At 42.6% G+C, this 19,467-nt stretch overlaps 2 protein-coding genes across 2 annotated transcripts in view; both read left to right on the top strand.

Moving 5' to 3' along the window:
* Positions 1-321: 321 nt before the first annotated feature.
* vma21 (vacuolar ATPase assembly factor VMA21) lies at positions 322-2,392 on the top strand. Its single transcript, XM_035782638.2, has 3 exons — positions 322-507; positions 1,002-1,111; positions 1,339-2,392. The coding sequence occupies exons 1-3, from the start codon at positions 446-448 to the stop codon at positions 1,482-1,484; spliced, it is 318 nt and encodes a 105-aa protein (XP_035638531.1). The 5' UTR covers positions 322-445; the 3' UTR covers positions 1,485-2,392.
* A 15,243-nt stretch (positions 2,393-17,635) lies between these two features.
* LOC118391805 (neuronal PAS domain-containing protein 2) overlaps positions 17,636-19,467 on the top strand; it is a 78,522-nt gene continuing 76,690 nt past the window's right edge. The window contains exon 1 of the mRNA XM_052511031.1: positions 17,636-17,800. The gene's annotated coding sequence lies outside the window, so the exon portion shown is untranslated. The remainder of the gene's footprint in view (positions 17,801-19,467) is intronic.

Here is a 19,467-nt window from a genome sequence, read left to right as displayed (position 1 = left end):
GGTACAAAGAACACTGACACTGCACAAATAAAAATATATATCATGTCATGGGCTCCCGAGTGGTGCAGTGGTCTAAGGCACTGCATCTCAGTGCTTGAGGTGTCACTACAGATCCTGGTTTGATTCCAGGCTGTATTACAACTGGCTGTGATTGGGAGTCCCATAGGGTGGCGCACAATTGGCCCAGTGTGGTCTGGGTTAGATTTTGGCCGGGGTAGGCCATCATTATAAATAAGAATTTGTTCTTAACTGACTTGCCTAGTTAAATAAATAACGTCAGCACCCTCGACTTGGTCAACTGTATACCGTGCTCCTTTAAAATGTATACGTCATGATCATGTGATGTTACCAGGAAGTCTTGTGTTTTCATCGCCACACTACAAGAGTCATCGACATAGTAATATTTTCTAGAAAATATTGCCTGTGTCATTCAGTTAAACCAAAAATGGATAACTATAATAAACAATCTTTGAACTCAATGCCAGGTCCTGTTCCAGATTTCAGAGGGTAAGTTATTACGGATAGGCAAAAGGTTGTGAAACTGGAGCCTTGCTAGCTAACGGGATGGATTGCTAGCTAGCTAGATATCTTGCTAGCCCAGCTTGTGAACTTAATTTATGCAATACTATATCTACTTGCATGTAGCTGCAAGGTTACATTCAATGTTGTTAGCTACGGTACTTCACCATGGGCATATAGTGTTTGACCACCTACAAAGTCATCACCAGACAAGAAATATAGCTAACTGCGCTCTCTGTCCAGGGTTAACCAACTAGCTAAATTACTCTACAGTTATACATGCACATTAATAATGGGGTTATGCATATGATGCAATTATACTTGACACAGTTTAATTTTGTGCTTATACATTTCCGTTTTGTTTCCTTGTATAAGAAACAGTTTATGAATCTAACAAGTAAAGTGGTTAGATTTGTGAAATGTGGTCACCAAATCATCTAATTTAAAACAAAAGGTGTTTCCTTTGTTTCATTCTCTTTCAGGAACGATGGATCATTGGTGTCTGTACTGAAGACATTGCTGTTTTTCACGGTCATGATGATAACCCTGCCGATAGGATTATATTTTACATCAAAATCATATATTTTTGAAGGTAAATTTGATAGCTAAGGGCCCACCACTTGCCCACCAAAAATGTAATTATGCATAGCAGGAGCCACATTGTTTTTGTTTAGTGGAATATTTTATGTGTAAAATGCCTGTTTTTGGTGTCATTTTCTAAAGACATCCATTTCTGCCATCATGATGGCTTTTCCATAGGCCTATATTGTTTTAATGTCATATATACAAGAACATTTTTTTTCTCTCTTGCTTCCTCAGCTTCTGGGTATTCCAGCAATGACAGTTATTTCTATGCTGCCATCGTGGCAGTGATAGCTGTCCATGTGGTCTTGGCCCTCTTTGTGTATGTTGCATGGAATGAGGGCACCGGCTCACATCAGACAAGAGAAGGAAAGCAGGACTAGGAGGATCAGGCTGTGTGTGGACCAGAAGAGGGTGACCACATCACTACCACCACACACAGAGAAGACAGTGAGGCTACAGCCTAGAGCCCACTGATGCAGTGCAATAGTGGATGGTTGATGTTCAGGATTTATATGCTTGGAGAGGCACGAAAGTATGCAATGTGGTGTTCAGGCATAAGAATTGCTCAATGAGTTTGTCCAGTTTCAGCAGTTAAAAAATTAGGGACAACTATTTTTAAGACATGGGGCCCTATTAAATCTAACCTGGTAACAGGGCTTTGGGGATGAGTCAAAAGAATGTTTTTTTGGTAGGTTTTCTTAGGGAAGGGAAGAGCATTATATTTTGGTGTTTTGCCATTAAGGTAATCAATCATCATTCAGTCATTGTTTTGAATCTAAATACTTGATAAACATCTGTAGGTATCAACCTAATATGAACACCTGTGGCTTTGCATCATCGGAGGTTAGATTGTATCAAAATAATGGATAAAATAGATGGCTGATAATAAGTCTTAATGTCATGTACCACATCTATCTTCACTTCATCTGTTTTTTTTAAAACTTTAGAATGCATGTTTTCTTCTCACTGATTCCTTCAAATGTGATTTGCACATTCTCGTTTGTTGAACTCCCAAGGCTCGTTTTCACTGTCACATATGTTGTATTCTATGTTTGTTTTCACCCAATTTGATACAATTCATAATGATATGTGAAATACCCATGAAGGTGTTTTTATTGATCATGCTTGCAGAGACCTCCACCCTGGGTCTCTTTCTGTAAGCTTGTCTCAACAAAAATATATTCAAACTGACACCATGAAGGTGTGCTGTCAGGGTTTGACAATTGGATGAAATTGAATAGTCATTGGGGGAAAACAACGGGTTGTTCAATAAAGCATTCATCTCTGATTTGTGGTTCAAGAATTATAACAAAAATGTTTTCAATTCACACAGCAAATACTGGAAAAACAAAGAATGAAGGTCTTGACTTAATGAAAGGCAGCAAACCAAGAGTTTAAAAACATGGAAAGTAAAGACAATCATGGAAACCTTGAGAACATGTCTGGCTTCTGATGGAGGAAATATGGAAACCAATGCCACTGATTGGCCTAGTAACTTTGTAATGCTTTGCTTAAATGCCCAATGATTTAGAAATCTAACCATTCCTTCAAAGAAAAACTATGCATCCTACAAAAAGGCAAAACTAGCATTAAACCTCAGATTTAAGTCAGGCTGAATTGATGTAAAACGTCAGATCAATGTAATGAACATATAATAAATAGTATTTGGTAGACATACTGCACTTACACGAACAACACAAACCTTTTCTGAAACCAACTTGTCACAGGAAGACTGACAGCCATGTGTTTCAGGTCAGGATTGGAGCAGTGGTGATTTTAGTGTGGTGGGGCAAACAACAAAAAAGTTGGGATGCATGCCAGCAAAGCCACTGCACAACACTAAACAATACATTAATTGCACTATAACGCTGCCCACAAACTGTTAGGGCCTGCATAAAGCTGTCCCAGCAGCAGAGTCCCAACAGCAGTCCCAACACCCTACACTCAGAAAAATAAAACGGTTCTTGGAGTATCCTTTATGGGTTCTTCAAATTGAAACTGGGGGAACCTCTATAAGTTCTTCAAAGAACCCCTTTTAATGGATTCTCAAATAACCTTTTGAAGAACCTTTCAGGGTTCATTTTTAAACTACCCCCCCAACTCCCCTGTTATTATTAATGATAATAATATGAATAACAACAATAACACAATATTTTAGTTCTCAGTGTATATGATTTTGATGGCAAAGCAGCATTTAAAAATCTGAATATGAGGTAGACTCCCGGCAGAGCCCCAAGTCCAATGGGTACAGTGCCTTGCGAAAGTATTCGGCCCCCTTGAACTTTGCGACCTTTTGCCACATTTCAGGCTTCAAACATAAAGATATAAAACTGTATTTTTTTGTGAAGAATCAACAACAAGTGGGACACGATCATGAAGTGGAACGACATTTATTGGATATTTCAAACTTTTTTAACAAATCAAAAACTGAAAAATTGGGCGTGCAAAATTATTCAGCCCCTTTACTTTCAGTGCAGCAAACTCTCCAGAAGTTCAGTGAGGATCTCTGAATGATCCAATGTTGACCTAAATTACTAATGATGATAAATACAATCCACCTGTGTGTAATCAAGTCTCCGTATAAATGCACCTGCACTGTGATAGTCTCAGAGGTCCGTTAAAAGCGCAGAGAGCATCATGAAGAACAAGGAACACACCAGGCAGGTCCGAGATACTGTTGTGAAGAAGTTTAAAGCAGGATTTGGATACAAAAATATTTCCCAAGCTTTAAACATCCCAAGGAGCACTGTGCAAGCGATAATATTGAAATGGAAGGAGTATCAGACCACTGCAAATCTACCAAGACCTGGCCATCCCTCTAAACTTGCAGCTCATACAAGGAGAAGACTGATCAGAGATGCAGCCAAGAGGCCCATGATCACTCTGGATGAACTGCAGAGATCTACAGCTGAGGTGGGAGACTCTGTACATAGGACAAATCTGGCCTTTATGGAAGAGTGGCAAGAAGAAAGCCATTTCTTAAAGATATCCATAAAAAGTGTTGTTTAAAGTTTGCCACAAGCCACCTGGGAGACACACCAAACATGTGGAAGAAGGTGCTCTGGTCAGATGAAACCAAAATTGAACTTTTTGGCAACAATGCAAAACGTTATGTTTGGCGTAAAAGCAACACAGCTCATCACTCTGAACACACCATCCCCACTGTCAAACATGGTGGTGGCAGCATCATGGTTTGGGCCTGCTTTTCTTCAGCAGGGACAGGGAAGATGGTTAAAATTGATGGGAAGATGGATGGAGCCAAATACAGGACCATTCTGGAAGAAAACCTGATGGAGTCTGTGAGACCTGAGACTGGGACGGAGATTTGTCTTCCAACAAGACAATGATCCAAAACATAAAGCAAAATCTACAATGGAATGGTTCAAAAATAAACATATCCAGGTGTTAGAATGGCCAAGTTAAAGTCCAGACCTGAATCCAATCGAGAATCTGTGGAAAGAACTGAAAACTGCTGTTCACAAATGCTCTCCATCCAACCTCACTGAGCTCGAGCTGTTTTGCAAGGAGGAATGGGAAAAAATGTCAGTCTCTCGATGTGCAAAACTGATAGAGACATACCCCAACAAGCGACTTACAGCTGTAATCGCAGCAAAGTATTAACTTAAGGGGGCTGAATAATTGTGCACGCCCAATTTTTCAGTTTGTGATTTGTTAAAAAAGTTTGAAATATCCAATAAATGTCGTTCCACTTCATGATTGTGTCCCACTTGTTGTTGATTCTTCACAAAAAAAATACAGTTTTATATCTGTATGTTTGAAGCCTGAAATGTGGCAAAAGGTCGCAAAGTTCAAGGGGGCCGAATACTTTCGCAAGGCACTGTATATCCTCTGGCGTGTTGATGTTAATGTGTTGATGTTCTCCGTATCAACAGCCAGAATGATTTTGCCGTGCATGGTGATTGAACAAGTTTCCTGTCATATTCATCAGAGATGTAGGGAGGGTGAAGTCTGTTTATCCCCAAAAATGTAATTATACAGATGATTAACAAAACATGCACACAACAGAATTCATACCTTTGGTATTTGTGGTGAATGTGATGGAAAAAACCTGTTTGCATGATTATTTGTCACATGCGCCGAATACAACAGGTGAAATGCTTACTTATACAAGCCCTTAACTAACAATGCAGTTTTAAGAAAATAAAAATGTTATAAATAAAAGTAACAAATAGTTAAAGAGCAACAGTAAAATAACAATAGCGAGGCTATATACAGGGGGTATAGAGTCAATGTGCGGGAGCAATGGTTAGTCGAGGTAATTGAGGTAATATGTACATGTAGGTAGAGTTATTAAAGTGACTATGCATAGATCATAACAGTAGCAGCAGCATATATATTTTTTTAAATATATTTTTATTTCACCTTTATTTAACCAGGTAGGCTAGTTTTGAACAAGTTCTCATTTACAACTGCAACCTGGCCAAGATATTGCAAAGCAGTTCGCCACATACAACAACACAGAGATACACATAGAATGAACAAACATACAGTCAATAATACAGTAGAAAAACTCTAAAAACATTGTGTGCAAATAAGGTATGATAAGGGAGGTAAGGCAATAAATAGGCCATGGTGGCGAAGTAATTACAATATAGCAATTAAACACTGGAGTGATAGATGTGCAGAAGGTGAATGTGCAAGTAGAGATACTGGGGTGCAAAGGAGCAGGATAAATGAATAAATACAGTATGGGGATGAGGTAGTTGAATGGGCTACTTACAGATGGGTGCAGTTATCTGTGAGCTGCTCTGACAGCTTGTGCTTAAAGTCAGTGAGGGAGATATGAGTCTCCAGCTTCAGGAATTTTTGCAGTTCGTTCCAGTCATTTGCAGCAGAGAACTGGAAGGAAAGGCGGCCAAAGGAGGAATTGGCTTTGGGGGTGACCAGTGAAATATACCTGCTGGAGTGCGTGCTACAGGTGGGTGCTGCTATGGTGACCAGTGAGCTGAGATAAGGCGGGGCTTTACCTAGCAAAGACTTGTAGATGACCTGGAGCCAGTGGGTTTGGTGATGAGTATGAAGTGAGGGCCAGCCAACGAGAGCGTACAGGTCGCAGTGGTGGGTAGTATATGGGGCTTTGGTGACAAAATGGATGGCCCTGTGCTAGACTGCATCCAATTTGTTGAGTAGCGTGTTGGAGGCTATTTTGTAAGTGACATCCAAAGTCGAGGATCGGTAGGATGGTCAGTTTTACGAGGGTATGTTAGGCAGCATGAGTGAAGGAGGCTTTGTTGCGAAATAGGAAGCCGATTCTAGATTTGATTTTGGATTGGAGAAGCTTAATGTGAGTCGAGAAGGAGAGTTTGTAGTCTAACCAGACACCTAGGTATTTGTAGTTGTCCACATATTCTAAGTCAGAACCGTCCAGAGTAGTGATGCTGGACGGGCAGGCTGGTGCGGCCAGCGATCGGTTAAAGAGCATGCATTTAGTTTAACTTGCATTTAAGAGCAGTTGGAGGCCACGGAAGGAGAGTTGTATGGCATTGAAGCTCGTCTGAAGGTTAGTTAACACAGTGTCCAAAGAAGGGCCAGAAATATACAGAATGGTGTCGTCTGAGTAGAGGTGGATCAGAGAATCACCAGCAACAAGAGCGACATCATTGGTGTATACAGAGAAGAGAGTCCGCACCCCCATAGAGACTGCCAGAGGTCCGGACAACAGGCCCTTCAATTGAACTCTATCAGAGAAGTAGTTGGTGGACCAGGCGAGGCAGTCATTTGAGAAACCAAGGCTGTTGAGTCTGCCGACAAGAATGAGGTGATTGACAGAGTCGAAAGCCTTGGCCAGGTTGATAAATACGGCTGCACAGTACTGTCTCTTATCGATGCTGGTTATGATATCGTTTAGGACCTTGAGCGTGACTGAGGTGCACCCATGATCAGCTCTGAAACCAGATTTTATAGTGGAGAAGGTACAGTGGAATTTGAAATGGTCGGTAATCTGTTTGTTAACTTGGCTTTTGAGGACCTTAGAAAGGCATGGTAGGATAGATATATGTCTGTAGCAGTTTGGGTCTAGAGTTTCTCCCCCTTTGAAGAGGGGGATGATTGCGGCAGCTTTCCAATCTTTGGGAATCTCAGACGATACAAAAGAGAGGTTGAACAGGCTAGTAATAGGTGTTGCAACAATTTCGGCAGATAACTTTAGAAAGAGAGGGTCCAGATTGTCTAGTCTGGCTGATTTGTAGGGGTCCCGATTTTGCAGCTCTTTCAGAACATCAGCTATCTGGATTTGGGTGAAGGAGCAATGGGGAGGCTTGGACAAGTTGCTGTGGGGGGTGCAGGGCTGTTGACCGGGGTAGGGACAGCCAGGTGGAAAGCATGGCCAGCCTTAGAAAAATGCTTATTGAAATTCTCAATTATAGTGGATTTATCGGTGGTGACAGTGTTTCCTTGCCTCGGTGCAGTGGGAAGCTGGGAGGAGCTGCTCTTATTCTCCATGGACTTTACAGTGTCCCAGAACCTTTTTGAGTTTGTGCTACAGGATGCACATTTCTGTTTGAAAAAGTTAACCTTAGCTTTCCTAACTGCCTGCATATTGGTTCCTAACTTCCCTGAAAAGTTGTATATCAAAGGGGCTTTTCGATGTTAATGCGGTACGCCCCAGGATGCTTTTGTGCTATATCTGGACAATATCTGTTCCTGGTTCTAAATTTTTTGAATGGGGCATGCTTATTTAAGATGGTGAGGAAGGCACTTTTAAAGAATAACCAGGCATCGTCTACTGACGGGATGAGGTCAATATCCTTCCAGGTTACCCGGGCCAGGTCAATTACAAAGGCCTGCTCGCTGAAGTGTTTTAGGGAGCATTTGACAGTGATGAGGGGTGGTCGTTTGGCCGCAGACCCATTACAGATGCAGGCAATGAGGCAGTGATCGCTGAGATCTTGGTTGAAGATAGCAGAGGTGTATTTGGAGGGCAAGTTGGTTAGGATGATATCTATGAGGATGCCCGTGTTTACGGATTTGGGGTTGTACCTGGTAGGTTCATTGATAATTTGTGTGAGATTGAAGGCATCTAGCTTAGGTTGTAGGATGGCCGGCGTGTTAAGCATGTCCCAGTTTAAGTCACCTAGCAGCACGAGCTCTGAAGATAGATGGGGGGCAATCAATTCACCTACAATGTCCAGGGCACAACTGGGGGCAGAGGGTGGTCTATAGCAAGCGGTGAGAGACTTGTTTCTGGAAAGGTGGAAGGGGTGGAAATGCAAATAGTCTGGGTAGCCATTTTATTTGATGTTCAGGAGTGTTATGGCTTGGGGGTAGAAGTTGTTTAGAAGCCTCTTGGACCTAGACTTGGCGCTCCGGTACCGCTTGCCGTGCGGTAGCAGAGAGAACAATCTATGACTAGGGTGGCTGGAGTCTTTGACAATTTTTAGGGCCTTCCTCTGACACCGCCTGGTGTAGAGGTCGTGGATGGCAGGAAGCTTGGCCCCAGTGATGTACTGGGCCGTACGCACTACCCTCTGTAGTGCCTTGCAATCAGAGCCTGAGCAGTTGCCATACCAGGCAGTGATGCAATCCATCAGGATGCTCTTAATGGTGCAGCTATAGAACCTTTTGAGGATCTGAGGACCCATGACAAATCTTTTCAGTCTCCTGAGGGGGAATAGGTTTTGTCGTGCCTTCTTCACGACTGTCTTGGTGTGCTTGGACCATGTTAGTTTATTGGTGATGCGGATGCAAAGGAACTTTGCGTCCACATCAGCTCTCAACCTGCTCCACTACAGCCCCGTCGATGAGAATGGGGTTATGCTCGGTCCTCCTTTTCCTGTAGTCGACAATAATCTCCTTTGTCTTGATCACATACCTTGTCGATAATGTAGAGGCCTATGGGATATTCATTGAAGAGGTAAGGGAGGAGGATGGTAAATATAATTAGCATAACATACCAATACCAACTGACATACCTTTGTATGCTTCCTTGTCTGTCTGTATGCTTCCTTACCTGCAGACACAGACACAAAAGGGAGAAGTTCTGTCATCTTCACCCAATACAGCTAGCCTTCAACATATTCTTATAGCCTAGATATTCTTACCTCTTTGTTGATTCATATCCTTTGAATTGTGCCTATTCTCAGTTTTAGAACGATTTGCACAAATATGAAAAGATGGTATCATCTTAAAATAATATACATTTAGATCATACAATAAAATAAATCATATTCCAATCTCCTTGCATTAGCGTAGCCTCTTCTGTAGCCTGTCAACTATGTGTCTGTCTATCCCTGTTCTCTCCTCTCTGCACAGACCATACAAACGCTCCACACCGCGTGGCCGCGGCCACCCTAATCTGGTGGTCCCAGCGCGCACGACCCACGTGGAGTTCCAGGTCTCCAGTAGCCTCTGGAACTGCCGATCTGCGGCCAACAAGGCAGAGTTCATCTCAGCCTATGCCTCCCTCCAGTCCCTCGACTTCTTGGCACTGACGGAAACATGGATCACCACAGATAACACTGCTACTCCTACTGCTCTCTCTTCGTCCGCCCACGTGTTCTCGCACACCCCGAGAGCTTCTGGTCAGCGGGGTGGTGGCACCGGGATCCTCATCTCTCCCAAGTGGTCATTCTCTCTTTCTCCCCTTACCCATCTGTCTATCGCCTCCTTTGAATTTCATGCTGTCACAGTTACCAGCCCTTTCAAGCTTAACATCCTTATCATTTATCGCCCTCCAGGTCCCCTCGGAGAGTTCATCAATGAGCTTGATGCTTTGATAAGCTCCTTTCCTGAGGACGGCTCACCTCTCACAGTTCTGGGCGACTTTAACCTCCCCACGTCTACCTTTGACTCATTCCTCTCTGCCTCCTTCTTTCCACTCCTCTCCTCTTTTGACCTCACCCTCTCACCTTCCCCCCCTACTCACAAGGCAGGCAATACGCTCGACCTCATCTTTACTAGATGCTGTTCTTCCACTAACCTCATTGCAACTCCCCTCCAAGTCTCCGACCACTACCTTGTATCCTTTTCCCTCTCGCTCTCATCCAACACTTCCCACACTGCCCCTACTCGGATGGTATCGCGCCGTCCCAACCTTCGCTCTCTCTCCCCCGCTACTCTCTCCTCTTCCATCCTATCATCTCTTCCCTCTGCTCAAACCTTCTCCAACCTATCTCCTGATTCTGCCTCCTCAACCCTCCTCTCCTCCCTTTCTGCATCCTTTGACTCTCTATGTCCCCTATCCTCCAGGCCGGCTCGGTCCTCCCCTCCCGCTCCGTGGCTCAACGACTCATTGCGAGCTCACAGAACAGGGCTCCGGGCAGCCGAGCGGAAATGGAGGAAAACTCGCCTCCCTGCGGACCTGGCATCCTTTCACTCCCTCCTCTCTACATTTTCCTCCTCTGTCTCTGCTGCTAAAGCCACTTTCTACCACTCTAAATTCCAAGCATCTGCCTCTAACCCTAGGAAGCTCTTCGCCACCTTCTCCTCCCTCCTGAATCCTCCCCCCCCCCCTCCTCCCTCTCTGCAGATGACTTCGTCAACCATTTTGAAAAGAAGGTCGACGACATCCGATCCTCGTTTGCTAAGTCAAACGACACCGCTGGTTCTGCTCACACTGCCCTACCCTGTGCTCTGACCTCTTTCTCCCCTCTCTCCAGATGAAATCTCGCGTCTTGTGACGGCCGGCCGCCCAACAACCTGCCCGCTTGACCCTATCCCCTCCTCTCTTCTCCAGACCATTTCCGGAGACCTTCTCCCTTACCTCACCTCGCTCATCAACTCATCCCTGACCGCTGGCTACGTCCCTTCAGTCTTCAAGAGAGCGAGAGTTGCACCCTTCTGAAAAAAACTACACTCGATCCCTCCGATGTCAACAACTACAGACCAGTATCCCTTCTTTCTTTTCTCTCCAAAACTCTTGAACGTGCCGTCCTTGGCCAGCTCTCCCGCTATCTCTCTCAGAATGACCTTCTTGATCCAAATCAGTCAGGTTTCAAGACTAGTCATTCAACTGAGACTGCTCTTCTCTGTATCACGGAGGCGCTCCGCACTGCTAAAGCTAACTCTGTCTCCTCTGCTCTCATCCTTCTAGACCTATCGGCTGCCTTCGATACTGTGAACCATCAGATCCTCCTCTCCACCCTCTCCGAGTTGGGCATCTCCGGCACGGCCCACGCTTGGATTGCGTCCTACCTGACAGGTTGCTCCTACCAGGTGGCGTGGCGAGAATCTGTCTCCTCACCACGCGCTCTCACCACTGGTGTCCCCCAGGGCTCTGTTCTAGGCCCTCTCCTATTCTCGCTATACACCAAGTCACTTGGCTCTGTCATAAGCTCACATGGTCTCTCCTATCATTGCTATGCAAACGACACACAATTAATCTTCTCCTTTCCCCCTTCTGATGACCAGGTGGCGAATCGCATCTCTGCATGTCTGGCAGACATATCAGTGTGGATGACGGATCACCACCTCAAGCTGAACCTCGGCAAGACGGAGCTGCTCTTCCTCCCGGGGAAGGACTGCCCGTTCCATGATCTCGCCATCACGGTTGACAACTCCATTGTGTCCTCCTCCCAGAGCGCTAAGAACCTTGGCGTGATCCTGGACAACACCCTGTCGTTCTCAACTAACATCAAGGCGGTGGCCCGTTCCTGTAGGTTCATGCTCTCCAACATCCGCAGAGTACGACCCTGCCTCACACAGGAAGCGGCGCAGGTCCTAATCCAGGCACTTGTCATCTCCCGTCTGGATTACTGTAACTCGCTGTTGGCTGGGCTCCCTGCCTGTGCCATTAAACCCCTACAACTCATCCAGAACGCCGCAGCCCGTCTGGTATTCAACCTTCCCAAGTTCTCTCACGTCACCCCGCTCCTCCGCTCTCTCCACTGGCTTCCAGTTGAAGCTCGCATCCGCTACAAGACCATGGTGCTTGCCTACGGAGCTGTGAGGGGAACGGCACCTCAGTACCTCCAGGCTCTGATCAGGCCCTACACCCAAACAAGGGCATTGCGTTCATCCACCTCTGGCCTGCTCGCCTCCCTACCACTGAGGAAGTACAGTTCCCGCTCAGTCCAGTCAAAACTGTTCGCTGCTCTGGCCCCCCAATGGTGGAACAAACTCCCTCACGACGCCAGGACAGCGGAGTCAATCACCACCTTCCGGAGACACCTGAAACCCCACCTCTTTAAGGAATACCTAGGATAGGATAAAGTAATCCTTCTCACCCCTCCCCCCCCTTAAAAGATTTAGATGCACTATTGTAAAGTGGCTGTTCCACTGGATGTCATAAGGTGAATGCACCAATTTGTAAGTCGCTCTGGATAAGAGCGTCTGCTAAATGACTTAAATGTAAATGTAATGTAAATGATAAACCTTACCTTAAATTGAGGAGACCTTTACACGTTTCAGTTAAGTGTCTGCACCTGTTGTCCTTTTAAATTCAAATCCAAGTGTTTCAGTTGGGCAGTTAGGTTCCTGCAAGAACCCCCACCAACTAAGGAGGTTCCTCGATAAACCCTACCTCCTATGGGGTCTTGAAGAACCTTTTGGGGACCATTTTCAGTGCCAAGAACCCTACGGTTATTTGAAGAACTTTGAGGATCTTAGAAGAACCGTTGTTGAAACCCAATTTTTTGTGTGCATTTCAAAAGTGCTGTGTCACGCCCTGACCGTAGAGAGCCATTTAATGTCTCTATTTGATTTGGTCAGGGTGTGAGTTGGGGTGGGCATTCTATGTTTCGTTTTCTATCATTTGGTGTTTCTATGTTTTGGCCGGATATGGTTCTCAATCAGGAACATCTGTCTATTGTTGTCTCTGATTGGGAACCATACTTAGGTAGCTTTTTCCCCCCTTTCTTTGTGGGAAGTTGACTTTGTTTAGGGCACATGGCCTTTGAGCTTCACGGTTTGTTTTTGTAGTGTTATTTGTTTTTGTTCGGCGTCATTTTGATTAATAAAAGGAAAATGTATGCTCACCACGCAAGCAAGTCAGCCATATAAGCTATGTTTTTAAAAGGCAGTAAATGAGGCTGAATGAACTGTTTTTCTGCCAAACAAGGCTCTGCTGATAGCCAGGTGGAGCAGTGGTATACAGCGACAGAATTCAGAACATGGGCCGTTCTTACAGTTTTCCCCTGTACACCAAGTCAGAACCGGAGGATAAATAAAGGGGGCATGTAAGCAGACAATGAAAGTTCTTACAATATTTGATAACATTTCTCTAAATCAGGCTATAGGCCACATGTGCACTGTCAGAACAGTAGGCAAGTCAGAACAGTCAATTCATTCGTCAGAACAAGTCAGAACAGTTGGCAAAATTAAGAGGGGGAAATAGATCAAATTATTAGGGTGGGCTACTAACAGCTTACTACACAACATACACTTAGTATTACTTTCTTAGCTACAATATACATATCTCCCTGGCATATTACATAATTTATGCAGCAGCATAACATACATTTTTGGACTCACCTTGTTGTGCTGTGCTCACTTGAACAGGAAGGTGGAGTGACGATCCTTCGTGTGCAAATTTTGTAATCAAACTTTATCATCAAAGTCCAGCATTCTGTTGATTTATGGTGCTTTCAAGACATCTGGGAACTTGGAAAAAAACTAGGTCGAATCATGATGACGTTAGTGATCTTCAGGTCGTAGCTCTAGAAAGAGGCCCGAGTTCATGACTTACAATTCCGAGTTGGATGAGCGCTCAAAACGTATTTTCCCAGTCGGAGCTCGTTTTATCTCGAGTTCCCAGTTGTCTTGAACTCACTGAAGTCAGATTTCTCAGTTCCTGAGTTAACAGTTGTTTTGAGCATGGAACAAATAACGCTTCATTGACTGCATTGGCCAATGTTGAATGTTAATTATTTTAAGCTTGACTCTTCAACAGCCACTCCACTGAATAGCAGGCTAGTGATTGCTTTGCAATGCTTGCAGTCAGCCACTGATTCCTTCCAAACTACTCATTGTTGAATTTGTGATTTCCAACGTGTTGTGTAATGTTTGTAATGTCCAATGGCCGATGAGCACCAATACGTTTTATTTATAATTTCTCTTCATTATTTCTCTTTATATGATATGATATGATTTATATGATTTGCCAGTAGATTGTCGACTTGATTCATGATGACAGCTAGTTAAGATTTTGAAAGTATGATGTTGACATGATCAGTCAATGAGTTGTTCCTAGCCACCATGCTTCTATATATGCCTCTACATCTGCATTGCCTGCTGTTTGGGGTTTTAGGCTGGGTTTCTGTACAGCACTTTGTGACATCGGCTGATGTAAAAAGGGCTTTATAAATACATTTGATTGATTGATTCGTCAAATCAAAGCTACTGTAAATACAAAATGTGATTTGATGTCATTGTATCTATGGCCAATGACCTTGCGCCTTCTTGGATGGGCACTTCTAATGTAACTCTATGGCAGCACCCAAGGGGCTTGAATTTTCGAGCTCTACACAGCGAGTCAATCACAGCGCAACTAGAGAACATTACCAACTCCTATGCTCCGTATTTTCTGTTGGCTGCCCCACCATCACAGAAAGCACTGAGCTAGGCTGAAACACCTGCATTTTGGAGATGCCTTACTCAAGAAAGCATAACAAGAGATCATGTTTGTATGCAGCATTATTAACTCAAGGAAATATATATATATATATATATATAGATTTTTTACATTGTTTGCAAACTGATATGTGACACGTATTAATGCCAAAATAACATGCAAAAACATAGCTACAAATGTGGGGCTCAAAACAAGTGGGGCTCTGCCTCACATGCCCTGAATGACGGGTCACCACTGGATTGGAGGTTTGTATAACTGTCTCAATGGATTGAATGAAAGACTGAAACAGACAATTACACCAGCATATTCCTCATATAAAGGCAGCTCTCTTTCAGCCTGTTTTCAAACTTGAATTCATGTTTGTCTCAATCCCAAACAGTTCTGTTAGGTCTAGTTGACAAACTGAATCGAATAGAGAGAGCCATTGTCAACATAACTTGTTTGAACAAGTCTCCTAAATGTCTCCTAAATGTTAGTGATATAAATAAAAATCCAATCAAATCTACTGTACATTAAAATACCATTTTGTTAATATATGTTTAAGGAAAGAGAATTGATCACATACTGTAGGCTGTATGTGTCTGTATGTGAAGATCTCTAATTTGGCTTTGGAGAAATGCTGAACTACTAAATCACAGCAGTACAACGTATGTGACTGGCTGGACGCTTGCGTTAATTGATTGTCATTTGTGTGTAAATGTGTGTTTCTCACTTTATTTCTTCACTCTTCTCTGACTCACCATGATGGCATAACCTCAGGTTGCCAGGTCTGTAAGGTAGATGGGAGTTGTATAACACAGTTAATTTAATTTACTTGTCATTGCTTCATGGATCCTGGTCAACTAATGATGAAAGAAGATATACCATGTGTGAGATGTGAATTGTTAATAAGGAAGTTTATCATTTATGCAACTGCTACCATGGATACTAGGACAACCCCTAATACATGTCTGTGTAGGCATTAACTGTAGTGATGGCTTTTTATGTTATAATAGTCATGTTTTATGTTGGGCTATCAAACAATAGAAAACATGTAATTTAGTTCATCGCAGGATTTGTTCTGAATTGGCTCAAATTAAGCTGTAAATTAAGATTTTTTTATACAAAAAAAACATTACAGGAATATTGATGTCTTGATTTTGTCTAAATGAAGAGTTTAAAAAATTTGGTAAATTGAGAAAGCACACTTTCTTTAACCTCAATGTCAACTTGTTTTTACATTGGATTGTTGTTTTTAGCTGTACAGATAATGTATTTGTGATGTTGTCAGTGTATTTTTCATACTTTCAGACAATGTAATTAATCATACAGGAGTAATAAACGCCTAGTGTACTAATTTGGTGGGATATTTTTTGTATATATATTTTTGCATATATATTTTTATCAGCACCCTCAGCACCCTTACTTTTTATTTGATTTGGATTTATCAGCACCCCTACTTCCCCTGAATACAGCACAGGGAAGAGTCCAAGGGTTAGGTAATGGCTAAGAGATATCGCTTGCTCTCTCTCCTCTTCTGAAATAGAATGAAGTCAACCTGTCGCCATGGACACACATTGAACTCATATCCTGTAAGGTTATCATGCAATGTAACCAAGGGTGATTCACCAAAGAGAATTTGGCAACAATTGAACTAAGCTCATCAGGCATTGATTGATAGGTTGTATTCTTCAAGAATCAATGGGTATATGTCATTAAAGTCCAAATATGGATGTAGCAACTAAGGATTCTAGCTTTAAACATTCCACACCAAAACCTTACTTGCCACAAGGTTTGATAATCTGCTGGTGAATAAGATTAGCCATGCCACACCATTGCTTATGCAAATGTTGAATTGAATTTGTAAGTATGATAGACTATGTCACAAATTCTGTTATCTGTAAATGTATTTTCCACATGTTAATCCATGTAAATGTGGAAATCATTAATTTAAAACATTTTGAATGACATTTGAATGTTTCAGTGATATACTGTAGATAATGTGAATGTCTCATTCTAAATCATTGTAGATACAAAAGTCATACTTATTTTCTATTATGAGTTGGGTTTGATTTTTTGAGGGAAAATCATAATTTGCCAATGATCATGTCTGTCACCAGATGGCAATACTGTGGCCTTTATCTGTCCTGTACAGAGACTGTAAATACCCTGTATGACCCAGTTTAACCCACCATTTTATTCAAATTATAGTGGGCTACTTTGAGCTGTAGCATATGCCTATGTAGTTTTGTCCGATATGTGCACTACATGTCAATAGGCCAATGGTAGGCGATTATTTGAAATAGGCAATAAGGTTAGACATAAAAAGCAAATGAGTGTTAAGGTAGTGACACAATATCAGTTCATTCTGCAATTTCAAACATTTACTGTGATGGAAGTTTGCAAGTAGCAGAAGCCCTGTACTTGCAAAATAATGTTTGTTGTGTAACTTCGTTGGCTGCTGGGCACACGTCAATTTATGGTGCTTTCAAGACAACTGGGAACTCAGAAAAATTCGAGATCAAATCATAACGTCAGTGATCTTCAAGTCGCAAAGTCGGAGCTCTAAAAAGAGGCCCAAAATTGTAATTCCGAGTTGGATGTTTCCAGTTGTCCTGAACGCACTGAAGTTGGAAGTCGGAGATTTTCGAGTTTCCAGTTGTTTTAATGCGACAATAGAACTAAAGCTACAGCACTATGATGCATGCATAAATCGGAAAAATAGCAATGTGATAAAAATGGGATGAGGTCGTCCTGAAGCACGAGATGCCAGATGGCCTCGATCATTACTGTGAACGAATTGGCTGAGTAGTGAATGTTGTCCATAATTTTAGGCGATGACGTTGGCGGGCTACGCTTCAATGGCAATGAACTGAGGATATGCGCTCGTGCCGGACGCTCCTCCTCCCTCCCCTACTGTAGCGAATCTGGACACGACGCGCTTGGTTAGGTCACTCCCTGTAGCTCCTTTTAAGGTGCGACGACGGCTGATGATGTAAATTGTGAGGTGTGTGGTTTGGAAAATGAACATCAGCAGTGAAAACACTTCGAAGTATCTCATTGCCTACAGAAACGGTGCCAGTTACTTAACACTATTTCATGGTAGGAATAGGAGTCTAAAAGCCTTGTTGTATTTCTCGGATGGGATTTTCATATCGGAATCGTCCCCTCGTTGCTGCTTTACATTAAGTAAGTTAATGCATTACTTTTTACTCGCTTACAGCAAGTTCACGCGTAACCTACATTGAGTGGAGTGAGTGACATCTGGCTAAGGTTGATCGAAAGTTGATGTTCCATTGATATGCCGGTGCATGGTAGTCTATGGTTTTATAGTCGTGCAGTTGTCGGAAATGGGAACTTCCAGGTGATTTCACGGTTTTCTATTAGATTACCTCATTTGACAGGCTATACCAAGTTATTTTTTATTTATTTTCATCCAGTATTAAGAATAAGGCTGCACGTTTTGGATGTGTTGAATAGCCTGTAGTCTACTTGGAAAGACAGTAGGCTATCCATGCGAGCCAGACCAGTCGAGGAATTATAGTTTTGGTCCTATATAAAAGTTACTTCGTTCTGAAAGGTTGATCGTGACCACGCTATCAGGAGAGCACTCCTTACAACATCTAATTTATGTAGGTTAATCACTAAAAGAGACATTGTTATGTAACTCATGACTCATGAAGAAGCATGAGCCAGTTGCAGTGACGTCACGCCTCAGATGTATTTATTAAAGAAGGGAAACTAAATTTACCCGTGCTGCGCAGTTGTTCTGGGCGTCAGGAGAAAATATTTGCAACGAAAGCTGTTCATCCTTATGAGAAAATGTAGGCCTATGATTGCGTGGTACGATTGATGATGATGATGATGGGGACTCTTCTCCACTCACACCGATCATGAATGTATATCAGACTCGCAGAAATAGTGCTGGCTTAGTTCAGATAATGGATATTATTCACAAAAACAATCTATAATGGCAAAAAGTTTGTGGTCATCGTTTAATTACTTCAACACACACTACAATCATGTGAGACATTATTTTGAAGACATCACATTATTTAAGTTTCCATTTGCCTTGATACTGACGATTTGATGATTTTTGGCTCACAATGATCCCGATAAAGTGTTCAAGGAGCCAGGATTGGAAGCCTATGTTGATGGTTTTACTATTGTTCATCTGGTCTGTGATGAGGCTGGTCCCATGTGGTCAGGGTTTTGGTTGCCAGAGTAGGTGAGGTGAAGTAATGGTGAAGTGAGGTAGCTAAGCTTATTTTACTGAGCCAACCCACTAAGAGTTAGACTTTTAACTCAAGAGATACACTGTCTGCCCTCTACTGGCTGACATCTCATTTTCTCGTTCTTTTCCTCACTCATCTGCCCATTTTTATCTATCTCTTCATGTAACTTCCCCTTCCATCGATAGATACTTATACTATAGAGTACCACAGTATGAGTCATAATACCAAAACGGAAATGGTTCCTATCGCTAATTCCACAATTCATTTTTCCCTCGGGTGATTTTAGAAACACTTAAAATAAGGGTTAGGTGTCGTGTAGGCTTACCCTGGCGTGATGTTTTGATAACCGTGTAAAACTCTCGAGGATAAGATGACTTATCCTATAAATGAAACGCTAATTAGCTACTAATGTGGCTATCATAAAAAAACTACAAATGCCATGATGATCTGGACGAGATTGCCGAATCAAGGCAAAGGTAAGAATCTCTGAATTAACTATCTAATGTTAGCTAAATGTATTAATGAAAAAATTGGCCAAATGTATTTAAATGGACAGTTCTGTGAAATGTCTTGTACAAGTTTTAAATTTGACACAGTATCTGTTAGAAAAGGTGTCAGCTA

This window comes from Oncorhynchus keta, unplaced genomic scaffold (genome assembly GCF_023373465.1).
Source record: "Oncorhynchus keta strain PuntledgeMale-10-30-2019 unplaced genomic scaffold, Oket_V2 Un_contig_6244_pilon_pilon, whole genome shotgun sequence".
Classification (NCBI taxonomy): Eukaryota; Metazoa; Chordata; class Actinopteri; order Salmoniformes; family Salmonidae; genus Oncorhynchus; species Oncorhynchus keta.
The sequence above is the reverse complement of the archived record's forward strand: the minus strand, read 5'-3'. Positions and strand labels throughout refer to the sequence as shown.

Coding starts and splice junctions, on each gene's coding strand:
- vma21 (XM_035782638.2), top strand. CDS start 446: ATGGATAACTATAATAAACAATCTTTGAACTCAATGCCAGGTCCTGTT. Junction 508..1,001: donor CCTGTTCCAGATTTCAGAGG/GTAAGTTATTAC, acceptor ATTCTCTTTCAG/GAACGATGGATCATTGGTGT. Junction 1,112..1,338: donor AAAATCATATATTTTTGAAG/GTAAATTTGATA, acceptor TTGCTTCCTCAG/CTTCTGGGTATTCCAGCAAT.